We start from the raw sequence: 16,692 nt of genomic DNA on the forward strand, positions 1-16,692 counted from the left end.
CTCTTATAACAATGATCCTAACCATACAGTGCCTCTGCCCCAAAATTGCCAGATAGTAAGGTTATTATGTAGTGCGGGACCAGGACAGAGGACTGTCTCTCACTGCTGCTGCCTCTAACTGCACCAGAACAATGGAGCATTAATCACTTTCTCCCCTGGACCCCTCCCTATTCTGACCCCCCCTTCCCATCATCTCACTCTCTTCCAATCACCACCTCATTCTCTCCCATCCTTTTCCTTTCAATCCCGTTGGTGGGCTCGCTCCTTTACAGTCCCTCCTCCCACTCATTTACTCCCGCCCACCCAGTCCCGTCTGCTCATTTGCTCCCAGTCCCTCCTCCCGCTTGGTTGCTCCCACCCTCCACCCCAGGCTCCTTCCCTCCGCCCACACTAGTGATGAAACGCAACTCTTCCGGGTGCGGCCCCAGGTGATTTAAGAGGTGATGGCCCCCTCAGATCCTGGTGGCAGTGGGGGCCCTTCAGGGCTCGGGTGCCCCCCATTGCAGGCACCTTATTTACACCACTGTTTCCCTTGCACTACAGGTGTGCGTTATCTCTAAAGCTCCCTGGCAATACTATGGGACTAAATAAAAATACAGGAACACCAATAAAACACCAATAAACATTCATAAAATGTATTCAATATTTATTTATAAAAAAGATGTTATTTTGGTATATTTTGGATTCATGCATCTTAATTTAAGTTGGAAAAGACTCATGTAATTTAAGTTGGAAAGGCCTATTTACTAGTTGGTCCAGAAGAAGGCGAAAAACCCTCATCTGAAGCCGGAGCCAATTTGCCTCAGAGGGGGTAAAAATTCCTTCCTGACTCCCAAAAGGGCAATCGGACAAGTCCCTGGATCAACTTCTACTAAGGGGAGAAGAGGAGGCACCTGTGGGGGCACTGTAGCAGTGTTGGGCAGTTGAAAAGATAATCATTTTAAGGGGCATCAATTTTGGTGGGTGCTGTAAGGTGGTTAAAATGTCAATGAGAAGGTGTCAAAAGCTGTTTTGAAGAGAAGGAACTATTGGGGGAAAAAATATTACTTTTAAACTGTGTTGTCTAATATGCAGCTGTTGAAGGCAAGATAGCACTGGTGGAGCTGCGATAATCTGAAAATGAGCTAATGACGATGATGGCGCTGCTGTTAGTAAAACAGACAATGATGGTGGATTTCTGAAATAAAACCCTGTTTGAGCTGAGGTAGGTGATATATGTAATGCTGATGGTGCTGTAAATACTAGGGGCGCATTAGCATGAGGTGCAGCAGAATGAGAAATAGAGGCTGGTGGTGGAGCCAAAGGTGAATAAAAAGAAGTAGGTGCCACTGTTGGAGGTGTTAAAAGTAAGAATCCAACTTGTGGAGCTGCAAAACTCAAAAGTGGACACCACTGTTGGTAATTTGAAATATAGATGTTAAATTCAGAGACTGCTGGTGGAGTTGCAGTCATTTTTAAAAGGAGACACTACTGTTGGACCTGCGGTAGCTACATGTTGAGGGAGCTGCAGATGTGCTGACCTGGCAAAAACATAGTGCTTACATTTTCTCCTTGGATGTTAATCAGGAGACTCACCCTGGGCACTTGATGTTATTGGCCACAGGATGACACTCAGGCAAAACCCTCCAGGGCCATTTGCTGAGCCTCCTTCTGTTCTGCCGATGTTTCAGTTGCGCAGAAGTCACAGGCTCGCCGTAGATGTTCCATGGCCCAGCAAGGCCGTAGATGTTCCATGGCCCAGTGAGGCCGTAGATGTTCCATGGCCCCGCGTAAATGTTTCCTGGCTTGCCCTAGATGTTCCATGGCCCAGTGAAGCCAGAGATGTTCCATGGTCCCACGTATATGTTCCCTGGCCCCGCGTAGATGTTCCCTGGCCCGCTGGAGATGTTTCCTGGCCCAGCGAGCTACTCTCAATCCTGTATAGATAAATAAAATCACAGTAAAGAAAAACCCAAAACTGAACAGCTACAGACCCCAATTCTATACATATAACGGATTCCCTCACCTTGTTCGGCCGGCCGGTTCTGCACAGCCCGAAGGTGCTCCTCAATTTCAGCCCTGATGGTCTTCGCAGGGGGCAGTTCAGCAATGAACGGGTGCTGCAGTAGTTCTTTCGCACTCCATCTCTGGGAAGGATCCTTCTCAAGGCACGACTTCAAAAAGGACACAAAATGTTGTGACCTGGAAAAAATTAAGGGCTTTTAGCTCTGTCTAGTGCAAAACAGATGATATATAAGATTCCAAGGAGAGAGATAAGGGCTGAAGCATCTTCATTACTAAGTGGAATATCTTTGATATATTGTGTTTAGCTACATATACAGGGTATTGCTTTGTTTGATGAACCCTGTTTAATTCAGTTCAGCTATAAGCTGTGTTGCCAGTTGGTACCCAAGGTTTGGGGGGAATGGGGATTGCAGTAATAGAGGGGGGTCACTAGGGTTCTGGCCCTATGTACAATATTAATATACAATATTAGTGAAAATCTAATCATTGTCCCAAAGATTTGGGGGGATGGTGAGTAAAGAAATACAGTGAACCCAATGGGGTTCCTGATGTGAAGTATATCATCTATCTATCATCTATCTATCTATCTATCTATCTATCTATCATCTATCTTTGTCTGTCTATGTATCTATCTATCTATCTATCTATCTATCTATCTATCTATCTATCTATCTGTCTATCTATCTAGTTCTGATCTATTTATGGAGAAGTGAGAGAGGCACACAGAGTTGCAGTATCAGCATCGCACAGTGACATGAGCTGGGAAGGACTCACCAGGTTCTTGATTTGAGTCGTGGAGAGTCGTTGTTGATGATCAGGTCTGACACTAGCTTCTGATCGGCGTATGCTAAAAGTTAAAAACATATATAATATCAGTCCCTTCAAACATGAAGCTATATCCTTGGTTACAATGTACAGAGACCCACAATTGTTGTGATTCACTTACGTGTTTTTCCCTCGGCCATTTCGATGGCAGTGATTCCCAGGGACCAGATGTCACACTGGAAAAGAAGACACCAAAGAGCATTAGGATAGAATTGGGTTAGCGGGTGAGTCAGTTACTTATTACCGGGGGTTCTAACGTGCTTGCATACAATGAATAGAAAACACAGAAACAATTAGAACTCAGCCGCTTAGTACTGATAGAAGAAATGGCCCCATGTTTAACTGGCCTTTACTGAATAGAGCACCCATTTGTGCAGAGACATAAAAGCCATTGGGTCCTGCTACTACTTCTACAACATACTTTGGTGTCGTATTCCGGTTTCCTGTCCTTCCTCCTAAAGGTCTCGGGCGCCATCCAGTGCGCAGTCCCATCACCCTCGTTGCACTTCCCTGTCTGTGGGTCCAGGTCCCAGCAGTGTCCGAAATCGACTGAAATGACAGATAATACATATAAATGGAAAATTCACTTTCACCCTGTATCATGATACCCTCTGTACTTTATATTTACAGAAGCTTCCCCCCATCCATTCATCTTACAACTATAAGTTTTACTCACTGAGTTTGATGTTCCCCTTCTTGGTGAGCATCACGTTGGGGCTCTTGATGTCCCTGTGAACAGCCCGGTGGTGGTGAACGTGGTTGAGAGCCTGGGGAGATTGAGATGTAGGTTATAAGAATATAACAGACATTTGGTTAATTATTCCCAACAAAGACACATGGGGTTAATCCAAGTTTACCTTCAATACCTCCCTGCAGACAAAGCCAATCCAGGTCTCCTTCAGGGATTGGCCTTCGGTGCTCTTGATCAAGTCGTACAGGGAGCCGCCGCTGCAGTACTCAAGGACAAGCTGCAATAGGAAGGAATGATTTCAGGCCGTGTATGTATTTTATCGCCTCCAATGGAGGTCTCTTTGGCACATAAGGGATGAATGTGATGCAACAAACAATTTCTTACTTCCAGATACTCCGATGACTCCTCGTTTGGAGCAGGGTGGTGATAAGCTCCATAGTAAGAGGCGATGTTCCTGTGCCTGCTGAACTTCAGGAGAAAGTTTACCTCTCGGCAGACTGACTCCTCATCCTGGAGAGGAATAAAAGAAACCCTTTAGCTCACATAGGCAGCCACACAATAGGGATGATATGGAGAAAGGAACTATAAAGAAACCTTACCCAAGTGATGTTGGCCATCTTGACGGCTACCTTACCTCTGCGATGGTGATGGCCCTGTAACACACACAGAAAGGTGTAACTGACATTCAGTATTAGCTGGAAATATCAACACTCATATTGGGAACAAAATGACAGAAATATTGAGTGATTAAGAAATGGAAAATGTGCATAGCAGGGATAGCACTTTCAACTTGCTTTCAGCTCCCCCTGCTCTCTAGGAATTTGGTTGGTCCCTTACCATGAACACGGCTGCAGTGCCGCCCTCTCCGAGAAGCTTCTCCTTGGTCAGCCGACCATCAGGAGGCTGGGAAAAATAGATAAATAGAATTAACGGGGGATTTTATAGATAACATAATATTCCACAGGAAGGAGAGGGACTATTGGGAAGGAGGGGCAAGAGAAACACAAGAAAGACAGAGGCAATTGGAAGGTGTGAGGTTCATAAAACCGGGGGGGGGGCATCACCAAACCAACACCCAAATTCCATGCTCAAGTCTAGCAGCCCCTACAGGGACTTTTTACTCACCTTATATATTTCGGAGAGGCATCCGGATTCAGCCGTCCGCTGAGGGAAAATTAAAAGATTCTGTTAGTTTAAAGGAACATTATTAGGCCCAATACTTGCTGAGTAACAAAATGGTACTACCCCGTGTGGAACATGCCCTTCCCCCTTGCCCTTACTCAGTAAGAGATAGGATAGTAAGTAAGGATACCTATAGCAAAGTCACTTTAGGGCCCTCTAAACCTTGGGAATGAGACTTCCCACCCCCTATGCCCAATACACCCCCTGGGCCCCCAGCAGTCACAGGGTCTCACCCCTGGATAGGAAGGAACTGTCTGAATAAAGTGTCTGATTCTGGGATAAATTGGCCCCATATAGAAGTAGATATTTATTCAGGCTCATTAAAGAGCCCCATATGGGCAGAACACTGCTCTGTGTGTCACTGAATGGGTTAACATTCTATACTTTACACCAAAACCCTTGAGTCAAATGAAATCCATAGCAGGAGCCTTACCTTCCTCCGGGGGGCGCAGAATGGCATTGCGCCCTAGTGGTTTTGCTCTTAAAAGAGCAGTTGGGTTTAGAAAAAAAAAAATATCAGCTGATGTCAATGGAAGATGGTTTTTCCAAAGAGAAGCTGAAAAAATCACAAAGTCGCTTATTATCGCAAGAAAATCGCCTTGAAGACGCCTGGAAATCGCTTTCTCGCACAGAATTTCACTTTATGTGGAAACAGAAATGAAGAAGAGATTGTAAGTTCCATGGTCCGGCCCTCTCTGCTATACAGATCAGGATACACTGCATTATATTCACAGTATTCCCCCCTGACCAATCCACCCATTTAATAAAAAAAACAAAAGCCATAAACTGATATTTATTCTCTGTGATATTTTCATTCAAATTTCTGAATCTGATTTCTGTGTAATGTGACGTTATCTCAGGTAATGAAAAATCATGCTGCGGCTTTTGCAGCAATAACGGCATTAAAGGTGAAGTTCCCGTATAAATTAGGGTGAACAGGTTGCAGCATTTCCCCGTATTTGGCACCATCCTTCCTTCCTTCTATTAGAACATACTGCCCAGTCCCTGCTGAAAAATCTATGCCATGTTGTACCGACCCCCTGCTTGCGTTTCTTAGTTCAGAAGGCAGCTGCAAAGGCTATCAGGGCATGCTGGGAGCTGTAGTTCTGTGCCAAATAACTATGGACAAAGCTCCAGGCAGAGCAGAATTCCTAGGAAACTAATAGCTGTGCCTATAAACTGATGCTGGATAGAGAGGGGACATGCTGATCTGTCCCATCTAAATCTAACAGTCTGTTATAGGGGTCAGATCATTCATCCATTTAAATCTCCCGGGCTTTACATTACTGTAGCTTTTGGGGTTTCCCATGAGAATGGACACAGTTGAAGCAGAGAAGGCATTTCTTATTAGCAACCCCCAGTATGCACCTTTGGGTACCAGCATATGCCAGCAGTGATTGGTGGAGCTCCCCTGTGGGAGATCATGGCTGGCTACATAACATAAAGCTCTCAAATGTTACTAGACATCATCACCCCCCCATCACTTGCACCAGTCCAGGTGGTGATATCATTACTAGCATAGGATACTGACATTTTGACTGTTTAACAGGGTGTACCAATACATAAGCAGGGGGGTTATCAATCTGCACAGAAGGGAAATAGCAATAATGGCAGCTCTCAGAGCAGAGGGGATCCCATATAAAAGAAGGGAGAGGATTACAGGTACTTGTTTTGGATTTCAGGAAAGAGAACAGTAGTTGGTTTGGGAATGATGGAGCACATTAATGTATCCCCTGTATGAGTGTCTGTATGCTCCACTCACCTCTATAGTAAACATTAATATACCTGTATTGGTTTCAGCCAATCCCATATTGCAATGGCAAGATCATCCCACATAGAAATGCTGCTAAGATGAAAGGGACCCTAGCAACCAGAAAGCAAGGGCCAGGCTGCAGGTCTAAAAGGGATGATGGGACTTGTAGGTCAGTGATAATTAGAGGACTACAGACTGAAGGTCTAATAGGGAATGCTGGGAGTTGGAACAAGCACCCGTCAACAGCCTCAAGAAGCATCAGGGGGATCATTAGTGGCTGGAAAATGGCAGCTCTGCCACTTTTCCCTTAAAAGCTTTTAAAGAAGGCAGTTTTATGTACAAAGTGAGATACAGAGAGAGAAATATGAATATTAAGAGCATTGGAGCTGAAACCTGAACACCAAGTGGCCAACTGTCATCCCAAACACTGTCAGAGTGACTGTTACTGGATGGGAAACTATGAGATTTCATACTGTGACCATAATAATTTCCAAACTTGCACATTATTAAAAAAAATCACAAGCAAATACAGAACTATGTGAATATTAACATTAAAATAGGAATCTGAAATCCAAATGTTACTTTATAGTCTCCCTGCTCCCCTGCTCCTTCCCCAACTCTCCCAAAATCATGTTTTATATCTATGAAAATGATACAATATATGCAAACCCAAGGCTAATATCCCAGGCGCTACCTAGTGATGCAATTAAATAGCGATTTTCTGCATTTATGTCATTATTTTCCTAAAATGTCTCCCCCAGCGTGTGGCGCGCTCCACTTACCTCTGATCCCAGAAATGAAAGTGAGAAAAACCGTTAATTAACGGACACTCAACCAAATGACAGTTAAAAAGTTTAAACTTAAGGGCATGACAATGGTTCAGTCACACATCAGGCTTATGGCAGTGTCACAGTGACAGTTGGTGGCTGTAAAATAGCAGCTCTGAGACTTTTAGCTTAATATCCTTCAAACCAGACACTTTTAAATGCAGTGCGACTTACAGAGAGAAATGGGAATAACAATATCTAATGCCCTGGGTGCTACACATAGTGATTTATGCCAATATTTTTCTCAATGCCCCCCCTTCCCCCATGTGTATATGCTGCACTCACCTTTGATTGTAGTAATGAAAATGTGAAATCTGGGCATGTGTCACAGTGGCTGTTGGGGGCAAAATGGCAGCTAAGACTTACCCCTTAATAACTTTCAAATTGAGCTTTTTTTCTATAAATAAGATTCAGAAAGAAAAGTGCATAACAATGGCAATAGATGAGGAATCTATGGTCTCGCTGCCAATATAAGACATTATGCCAGCCCTAATGTAATATCCCATAATCCCATAGGAACATTACCTTTCCTGACACATTGGCACCAACTGCTGAGGAAGCGCCATATTTAGTGATTCCAGCTGCCTCCTTGAGTTCTCCATTGGCCGCAGGATTATGTCTAGGGCGCGCTTGCCAACGACGGGGCCCACAGTAGGTACAATAAAACTCTGTAATGGATCTGCCTGTAGATAGAAGGTCTCCAGCGATGAGCTCTCCCACCTGGGCTGAACATTTCCATCTTTCTCCCTGAGCAGAAACATGAAAGTGTAGACACCATTGGATATCCCTGTTTGAATCACGGGGATATTAGAGTTACAGTAAAGAGAAATAAACCAGTTTATATTTATGGTTGTGGTGATGATTTATTTTTCTATTGAACAGACTAACTACAGTAAGGTGCTGTCTAAAGATTAAAAGCACATATACATGTACAGTAGAAGCGCCACCATGTAGGTATTCTGCCTGCCTGGCTGCTAACAGTTACCCTCTATGTCACTGTCATTAATAGGGAGGAAAGATAACACAGACAGGAAGGCTTTGTTCCCCCACCAATTACAAAGAGATGCAAAATGGAGTAAATGCTGGGGTAACTCTGTAGCTGCAGGTTTATACATAGGCACATCCAAGCATTTATACATGGAATAAATGCCAAAGGGCAGTGTTAATTAGTGGTGCTTGCAAAGCATCACTACTATTATCTCACAGGCTTATTATTATTCTTCTTCCGTACAAAAGTTCGGCACGGAACTTGTCCCGCACCGTTTGTCGTAGACCCATGAGTGAGGTGTCAAATCGTGCGGCCTATTCGGGAATGGGATGCTATGACTTTTCTGAGGTGTGGGTGGTTAATTGCCCCCTGCAGGGGGCAATTAACAGGGCCAAAAATCCCATTGACTTAACATTGAGGCCAACTTTGACGGATTGTAGCGCAGAGAGGGAATTTTTTCGAAACATGAAATTTACCACATTTGAAGAGGTTTGCAACCTGTGTCAGAAGATACCCCGCACAAGGGTATAAGTTTTACCCCCGGGGCAAAAAAGATCCCCAAATTTGACCCATTGACTTATAATGGGGATTTTGGCAAATAACCCGTTTGTCGTAGACCCATGAATGAGGTGTCAAACTGTGTGGCCTATTCGGGAATGGGGTGCTATGCCTTTTCTGAGGGGTTGGAGGTTAATTGCCCCAGCAGGGGGCAATTAACCACTGTTTGTCGTAGACCCATGAATGAGGTGTCAAACCGTGCGGCTTATTCGGGAATGGGGTGCTATGCCTTTTCTGAGGGGTGGGCAGTTAATTGCCCCAGCAGGGGGCAATTAACCACCGTTTGTCGTAGACCCATGAATGAGGTGTCAAACCATTCGGCTTATTCGGGATTGGGGTGCTATGCCTTTTCTGAGGGGTTGGAGGTTAATTGCCCCAGCAGGGGGCAATTAACCACCGTTTGTCGTAGACCCACGAATGAGGTGTCAAACCGTGCGGCTTATTCGGGAATGGGGTGCTATGACTTTTCTGAGGGGTGGGCGGTTAAATGCCCCAGCAGGGGCAATTGTCACAGAGAACTGAAGGAAACATTGTAATATTGGGGCACGAGTTTTGCCACGGCAAGCACCACTCACATTTTCTTCAGGAAATGTACCTCTCTAGTTAACATACTGCAACCTTAAAAATACCTTTTTTGGTGTAAATGAAACAGCTTGACTTTACAAATATGAGCCCAGGCACCCACCCATCTCTGCCTCACACAGCTCAGCATGGTGGGATTTCTGCTGACTTTCTGTGGGAGAAATCATTCTGTAAATTTAGCCAGTGGGGAAAGCATCCTGCAGCCAATGGGAGAGTCATCTAAGTTTAGCCAATGGGAGAGTCATCTAAGTTTAGCCAATGGGAGAGCTTCTCCAACCATCACTGGCAATACTTCCTGTTCCTTTAGCTAATGGGTGAAAGCTGCACCCAGCCAATGGGAGAGCACTTCCTGCTCACACCAAGAGATGGCAGACAGAGCAGAGGGGGGCCTCTCTGGACAGAAGTTGCAATAGCGGTTCCATGCCCAAAAGCCAATGTTTCCTACTCCAGCTGTTGTGGAACAACATCACTCCGCACTCCATTGGGCTCTTTAGATGTTAAACAACTCCCTAAACCCCTGTGATCCACTTGCTGACAAAAACTCCTGCACAACTATGGTGCCCTCTAACCCCTGTAATCATCCAGCCATTGTGCATAATACAACTCCCAGCATCCCCTGCAGCCCTGCAGATGTTCTTGAAGTACACACACATCTTGCAACAGTCACCTGGGTATATTTACTGAGTTGGACCTGGGGCCCTGCAGGTTTCCCAGACATTTAAGGTCAATGCAACAGGTTGGGCTATATGCTAAATATAAGCCTTAAGGATTTCTAATCCCAGATTGCCCAATATAATGAATGGCCAAGGATATTGAGACCCTCAGACAGCTATGGCAATGATTACATTCATTTTTGTGGGAAAATCCAGGAGTCTCAGCCACGTGGAAATCACAGAGAACTAGAGAGAAATACAAACACTTTTTTAAGCTTAAACACTTCTGTTTTTTCTGTTATAGATAATAAAGTTGATAAATTGCTCTGTCCCACTAAAAGGTTTGCTGCAGACACCCACAGCAGCAATGGCACCCAAAGAGAAGTCCCGCTGACTGGGTGAGGAGTGGCACACCACTCACAAGCAAAAAGCCATATGGCAGCTTCTGCGCTTCAGTAGGAGATGGTATGAAATGGAACTCTTTTAAGAGATCATTAAACATTGTAGCAAAGGGCCGCCTGCTTTTTGTTGCACCCAGTGTAGAGAGTAGAGTGCAATGTCAGTGGGTGCAAGTCAGCCCTGCCCGAAATCCTTGCCCTAACCTCCTGCCATGCATTTACTGCTGTGCAAGTCTGGGGATGGATAAGGGGCATGAGGGCGCTCTGGGACTGGCACATACACACTATAGTAAAATGTTAGTAGTTACTATACACTGCCTGTCCTGGTCCTGGACTGCTGCAATGAATCACTGGGAAATACAGTAAAGGTGCCGCTGCTCCAATAGGAAGTACCTGAAACCTGTGTATCGTTTAGGGATAAGAGCACCAACTCAGGGTTCAAGGTTACCAATTATATTCACTAGGGGTGCCTAACAAACTGGCTCTCCCCTCTAGTAAACTGCACTTTAGTTAGAGTATATGAATGACTTACTAAGACACAGCTGACACTAGGGGCTTATTTATACACACTGGGCAAATTTGCCCCTGGGCAGTTACACATGCAACCAATCAATATTTTTGCTTTCAATGGCCTGCAGTTGATAAACCTGTATACTGAGTGGCTTCCCAAATGTAGCCGTGTCTTGCACAAGTTAGAAGCCAATTGTGTGAAAAAAAAGTCTCCTGTCTAGATTTACTTTAGAAAAAACAGGACCAAAAAACATACAAATGTACAAAACTTACGCACAGCCCCCAGTAAAATAGATTGTGTTTTCCTAGGCCGGTGCTCCCTCAAAGCTCTGCCTTGTTCTCTACCCTCAGGCACACATTCACCCCCATAATATCCCCTGGCAGAGTATTAGCACTATTAGCACCTCCATCTTCACAGTTGGCAACTGGTACCAATCAATCAGCACCTTCCAATATTCTGAATACAGAGAAGAAAAGTGCTGTTTGTATTTTGGGTCCATCTGCAAAGGGGTCTCCTTTTAACTAGGTGGTACCAGAATATTAGTCGTAAGCTCCATTTACTGCCTTGAGAACACCTGCCAATAGTTTGTAGTTTTTGCTACTTTCTCCTAAGGAAACAGATGCACAAAGGACACCACCTGACTTTATCTGATCCAACTCCCATTACAGCAATGGGGACCAGATTCTATAGGATCCCACTATATCTTGTGTTGTTGCATGCAAAGTTTGTGGGTCAGATAAAGTCTGACCCAAAACCCTGATCAAAATCTCCTGTGTAGCTTGGCCCTAAGGAGCTCTATTAAACTTTGTTTAATGTTATTTGACATTAGCATTTGCTACTGGAAGCTTTTATCATAGGTTTTAGTTTCCTGGGAGAACATATTGGGTCACCTGCCCCACAGGAGGGAAGGGGAAAAAATATAATGAAAGGCACCGGTTTTAATCTACAGCTCTTAATCTGTGTGGCAAACACTTACCGAACAACAAATGTGTTAAAATATAGTTTAAATACTGTTTGTAGAAGTAACACCTGGTTAAAGGCTACATGTGCCCACCGACCTCTGTGCACACATGCAACTTACATTATTTTTATTTTTTTTACTTTCTGTTTATATATTAGCAGTTTTGCACTATTAATATCATACATGTGTTTCAGGAGCACCCCCGTCTGTTCTGTCCTGTACTGAATGAAAAAACCTTTTGGTTCGGTATTCAGCCGAATCGCTTGGGATGGATTCAGGGGTTCGGCCGAACCCGAAAAACTAGGTTTGGTGCATCTCTAATTTTGTCACCCAGAAAGATACACAAAGACACAACAAGACTTAAACGACCAACAGAACTTGTTTATTTATTTTAATTAACATAAAACACAAACATCAGCAATTAGCAAGGGGGCTGATTGGTCAGACATTGTTCCAGATTGGGCCGTATATGGCTACCTAACTATATATATAATTAATAATAAAAATAAAAATGTGGTCCCCGTTGAGCTCACATTCTAATGTCCCTATAACAGTCACACAATGCGCACACAACAGGGACTATTCCATCAGGGAAATGCACAGAATGAAATATCTATGCCTTGGGATGGAAAAAGATGTGAATAACGTTCATAATCCTTCCGGCACTCTCTCGTTTCCCCCCACAGCTTGGAATGAAGAAGAAGAAATACATGCCGTATAATCACCAGCACAAGTACTTCTTCTTCAGTGAGTGAGCTCAACACCAAGTAATTCATGTCTCAGGTATAAAGCTATTGCTAGCGGATATTCATCCTCTGTTCTCTTTGCAGTTGGGCCTCCAGCACTGATTCCCGTCTATTCCCAATGGTATATTTTCTACTTTGCAATACGGCGCAAGAAGTGGGCGGTAAGCACGTTTAATTCTGCAGTAAATGGACTGACAGTAAAGTGAGGTTGCAATGGCTGACTCTGCCTCTTGTTCCTGCAGGACCTGGCCTGGATGATTTCTTTCTGTGTGAGGTTTGGTCTGTGTTACATCCCGTTCCTGGGAGTGAGCGGCACCATCGCTCTGTTCATGGTGGTTAGGTGAGCACTGTTATAAACAGAAGGTACAAGGGAATGGAATAGCTGCAGGGAACAGGGGTACATACTACAGGCCATACCATGCCGTCAGATCTACAGCTAAGGAGTAAAACAAGAAGCTCCACAAAAACTATAGGTGCTTGTTTTGTTGCATTTGGTTGTACCCTATGGAATGCTGAAATCTATCAAATAGAATAGGGACCCAGTGTGTGTGGGGGGAACACAGTTTTGCAAACCCAAGGTAGTATTTTTTATAGATGTGAGCATGGTGTGAGCAAGCTGTATCCAAATGAATAACTTCCTCTAGCATTAAACAACAACAGAGAGAGAGAGAGAGAGAAGGCCCCAAGATATTATTTATGAAGCAAAACTACTACATGGTGGTCCCTGAGAAGTAGGGCCAGTAACAGGGGTAGGCAGGAGAGGCAAGTGCCTAGGGTGCAACAGTGGGGGTTGCACAGCACATACATCTTTCTGCCTTCCCCTAGTCCAGTGAAGTCTGATCCATCAGCACCCGCTCCTCAAATCTGCCTCCCCCAGTGGTCGGCACCCTTCTGTGTTTGCGAGTGTGCACGTGCATGCTCTCATAGAGGTGGGTGGGGTTTGGAACGAGGTGGGTGGCTGGGTTGCCTTGGGTACCCGGCTGGCTTGGGATGCCACTGGCAAGAAGTTTTGTTGCATTCAGTTGCATTGTGTCTGAACACATAAAGAACACCCAAATAAACAAACTTTCCTCTCTAGGATGGTTCCTAAATTTGTCTTTTTACAATTTTGTCCGTGTGTGTCCAAATGCAACATAAAGAGATGAGGCATCTGATACATACACTGCCATTGCCTGCAGGGAGCTGATCCAAGCAACATATTTTATCCCTGGGACAGATCCCCTCAAAAGAGCCAGATGCCCTATTTGTGTTGCTGTTTTTATATGATCATGTATGTCCCCTCCATTGATTCACCTTGGGCCCTGGATACAGGGAGGATCATATTATAGATGGTAGCACGGCGCTGGTAGCAGCACATTAGTCTCTGATCAATGTCTTTGTCTTGTGTTTCAGATTTATTGAGAGCAACTTGTTCGTGTGGGTCACTCAGATGAACCACATTCCAATGAACATTGAGTATGATCAGAATAAGGAGTGGCTCTCTACGCAGGTACCCATCCATATTAGTGATGGGCGAAATGTTTCGCCAGGCATGGATTCGCAGCGAATTTCCGCATTTCGCCATTGGTGGATTGTTTCGCAAAATGGATGAAAAAATTTGCCACGGAAAAATTTGGCCAAAATTGTGCAAGAATAGTCGCAAGTCCAAAAATGGTCTCTTCCTCCACTTTACTTTCTCACCCCGTGTGACTATTTCTCCCCACAGTTTATTTCCCACCATGCCCCAGCACAATTACTGGATTGTTTGCCTTCCTCTACTGAACCCAGCAGCCAACAAACAATTTCTCTGTATAGCTACAATTTTATTGTTATTGTTACTTTTTATTACATATCTTTCTATTTAGGCCCTCCTCTATTTCTATTCCTGCCATTATCTGCCAACAGTCATTGAACAGCAGCAGAGGAGACTCAGGGGCTACTAGGATTCCGCCACTGCGGTGCCTCCTGGGCTTGTTTGGCCTCTGTGCCGTATTGGGAACCTTATACAATTCTGATGCTTTATGTCACTACTTCAGTGTCACAGGAGATCGGCCTACACAGTAATTCATAGGGAAGGCTCTCTGGGTTATGAGTCCCATTCATACAGTTTGCCCAAAGATTATATGGTGGAAATGCTCCTCAGATATGTCCTAGCTATTTATTTGACTCTACAGCGACACCCTCTGGAGACCCAGCAAGCTGCACCTTGAACGTATAAACTAAATTCCCTGCTTCGAGGCAAGATAAGCCATTCACCCAATCGTGTTTTTCCTTCCAAATCATACAATTCAGGCAGCCAATGGGCAGAACTGCTGTTTGCAAAAGTACAAAAGATACATTTTATGGATTCACAGAGGTGGCTTTTTGGATTTTTTCAAAAATGATATTCTCTCTGGCTGAGACCCTCAGGCATACGTAGCGTGTTCCCTGGCCAGAATCATATGAAAATGTCCCAACGTTTGAATGATTACGTGTGCCTTAGGCCAAGTCGGGGTGCAGCTTGGAGTAAAGTGGCTTCCTGTATGTCATAGTGGTGAGAGCAGTTTTAAAATTGATCCCCTCCTCCCTCCGCTGCCCACGATCATGTCCTAGTGCCCTTCCTTCTCCAAACTGCCTGTTCTTACCAACAGATTACATGTTATATATGCTAAAGTGTCAGTACCACTTAAAAGCCGCCTGTATCATGTGATAGGGGTAAGATGGAAGTAAGATGAAGATTAAAACCTTGATTTTTTTGTTGGTGTCGGTTGATGAATAATGTATCAGTGACCCCCCCACCCCGTAGTATTAGGAAATACAGTAATAGCAGCAGCTACACTTGTGCAGTAATGATGACATACCTCCCAACATTTGAAAAATGAAAAGAGGGACAAAAAGATTTTTGACCACGCCCACTTCTGTGGCCACGCCCCAATTACCACACCCCATTTTTAAAATTCATTTTTTTGCCGCAATGGCCCAATAGGCAGTACCCCCCATACACAGTGCCCCATTTACCCCCATAGACAATGCCCTCCATAGACAGTGCCCCCAATTGACCCCATAGACAGACAGTAGCCCCCATACACTGCCCCATAAAAAGTACCCCCCCATACACAATGCCCCCATACAGTGCCCCCAATTTCCCCCATAGAAAGTACCCCCCCATACACAGTGCCCCCAATTTCCCCCATACACAGTACCCCCCCATACACAGTAGCTCTTAATTGCCCCCATAGAGAGTACCTCCAATACACAGTGCTCCCCCCATAGATGCTGCTTCTTGAGACTCCTGCTCTTTATGCGGCTCCTTCTATGGCGGCAACAGGCCCTTTTATAAGGTTGCGCCCGTGCGTACGTGAGACGTCACACATATGCGCGGGTGCAACATTATAAAAGGGCCTGTCGCTGCAGTTAGAGGAGCCGCATAAGGAGCAGGAGCCACGGAACAAGCCGGAGCCTGAGCGCTCGGCTCCAGCGAGCGCGTCCCGCTGTCCCTGGGTTGTTCAATGAATGGTCTGCATTTTCGTAATGCGGGACATTCATTCAACTATCCGGGACAGCGGGACGCGCTGTAAAAACCGGGACTGTCCCGCGAAAAGCGGGACAGTTGGGGGGTATGTGATGAGGCTGGCATTTTGAAAGTGAGAACAGGCATCAGTTGGCCCGTTAGATGCCTAAATTCATCCAGAGCACAGCCAGTAACTATCAGTGCTCCATCACATTCCTTTGCAGTTGGTCATTTTATCAAAGTCCCATTTGGCCCCGGTGCCATATTGTAATCTGCCAAAGGGCCATTCTAGCCTGACCTGCTGCTCCAACCTCTGACTGCATGGGGTCTGGGGAATTTTCTAGCATTCAGTAGCCATGGAAAGTAGCTGCTACTAGTAGCCCAGTGTGTCATTACCCTTAGGGTGAAGTCACACAGAGCTACTAGTAGCAGCTGTTTTTATTTCAGCTTTCTCACTTTTAAATCTAAATTTAAACCACAAAATCATTCATTACTACAAACCACATAGGGCACATTCTATAACATATCAATATATATAATAGAT

General features: G+C 44.7%; 1 protein-coding gene and 1 non-coding gene across 2 annotated transcripts; one reads left to right on the forward strand and one right to left on the reverse strand.

Moving 5' to 3' along the window:
- Positions 1-621: 621 nt before the first annotated feature.
- On the reverse strand, positions 622-2,609 carry LOC101731613. The gene is made up of 2 exons (XR_004222268.1): positions 2,006-2,609; positions 622-1,916 (listed from the first exon to the last, which is right to left on the reverse strand). It is a non-coding gene; the product is annotated as an uncharacterized LOC101731613 (transcript).
- Positions 2,610-6,181: 3,572 nt separating this feature from the next.
- LOC116410309 (acyl-CoA (8-3)-desaturase-like) lies at positions 6,182-14,240 on the forward strand (the record flags this gene model as incomplete). Its single annotated transcript, XM_031900536.1, has 5 exons — positions 6,182-6,364; positions 12,620-12,680; positions 12,764-12,840; positions 12,922-13,019; positions 14,072-14,240. Coding segments are annotated over exons 2-5 (399 nt in total), but the record flags the coding sequence as incomplete, so codon positions are not given.
- Between the last annotated feature and the right edge of the window lie 2,452 nt (positions 14,241-16,692).

Source organism: Xenopus tropicalis, chromosome 4, assembly GCF_000004195.4.
Source record: "Xenopus tropicalis strain Nigerian chromosome 4, UCB_Xtro_10.0, whole genome shotgun sequence".
Classification (NCBI taxonomy): Eukaryota; Metazoa; Chordata; class Amphibia; order Anura; family Pipidae; genus Xenopus; species Xenopus tropicalis.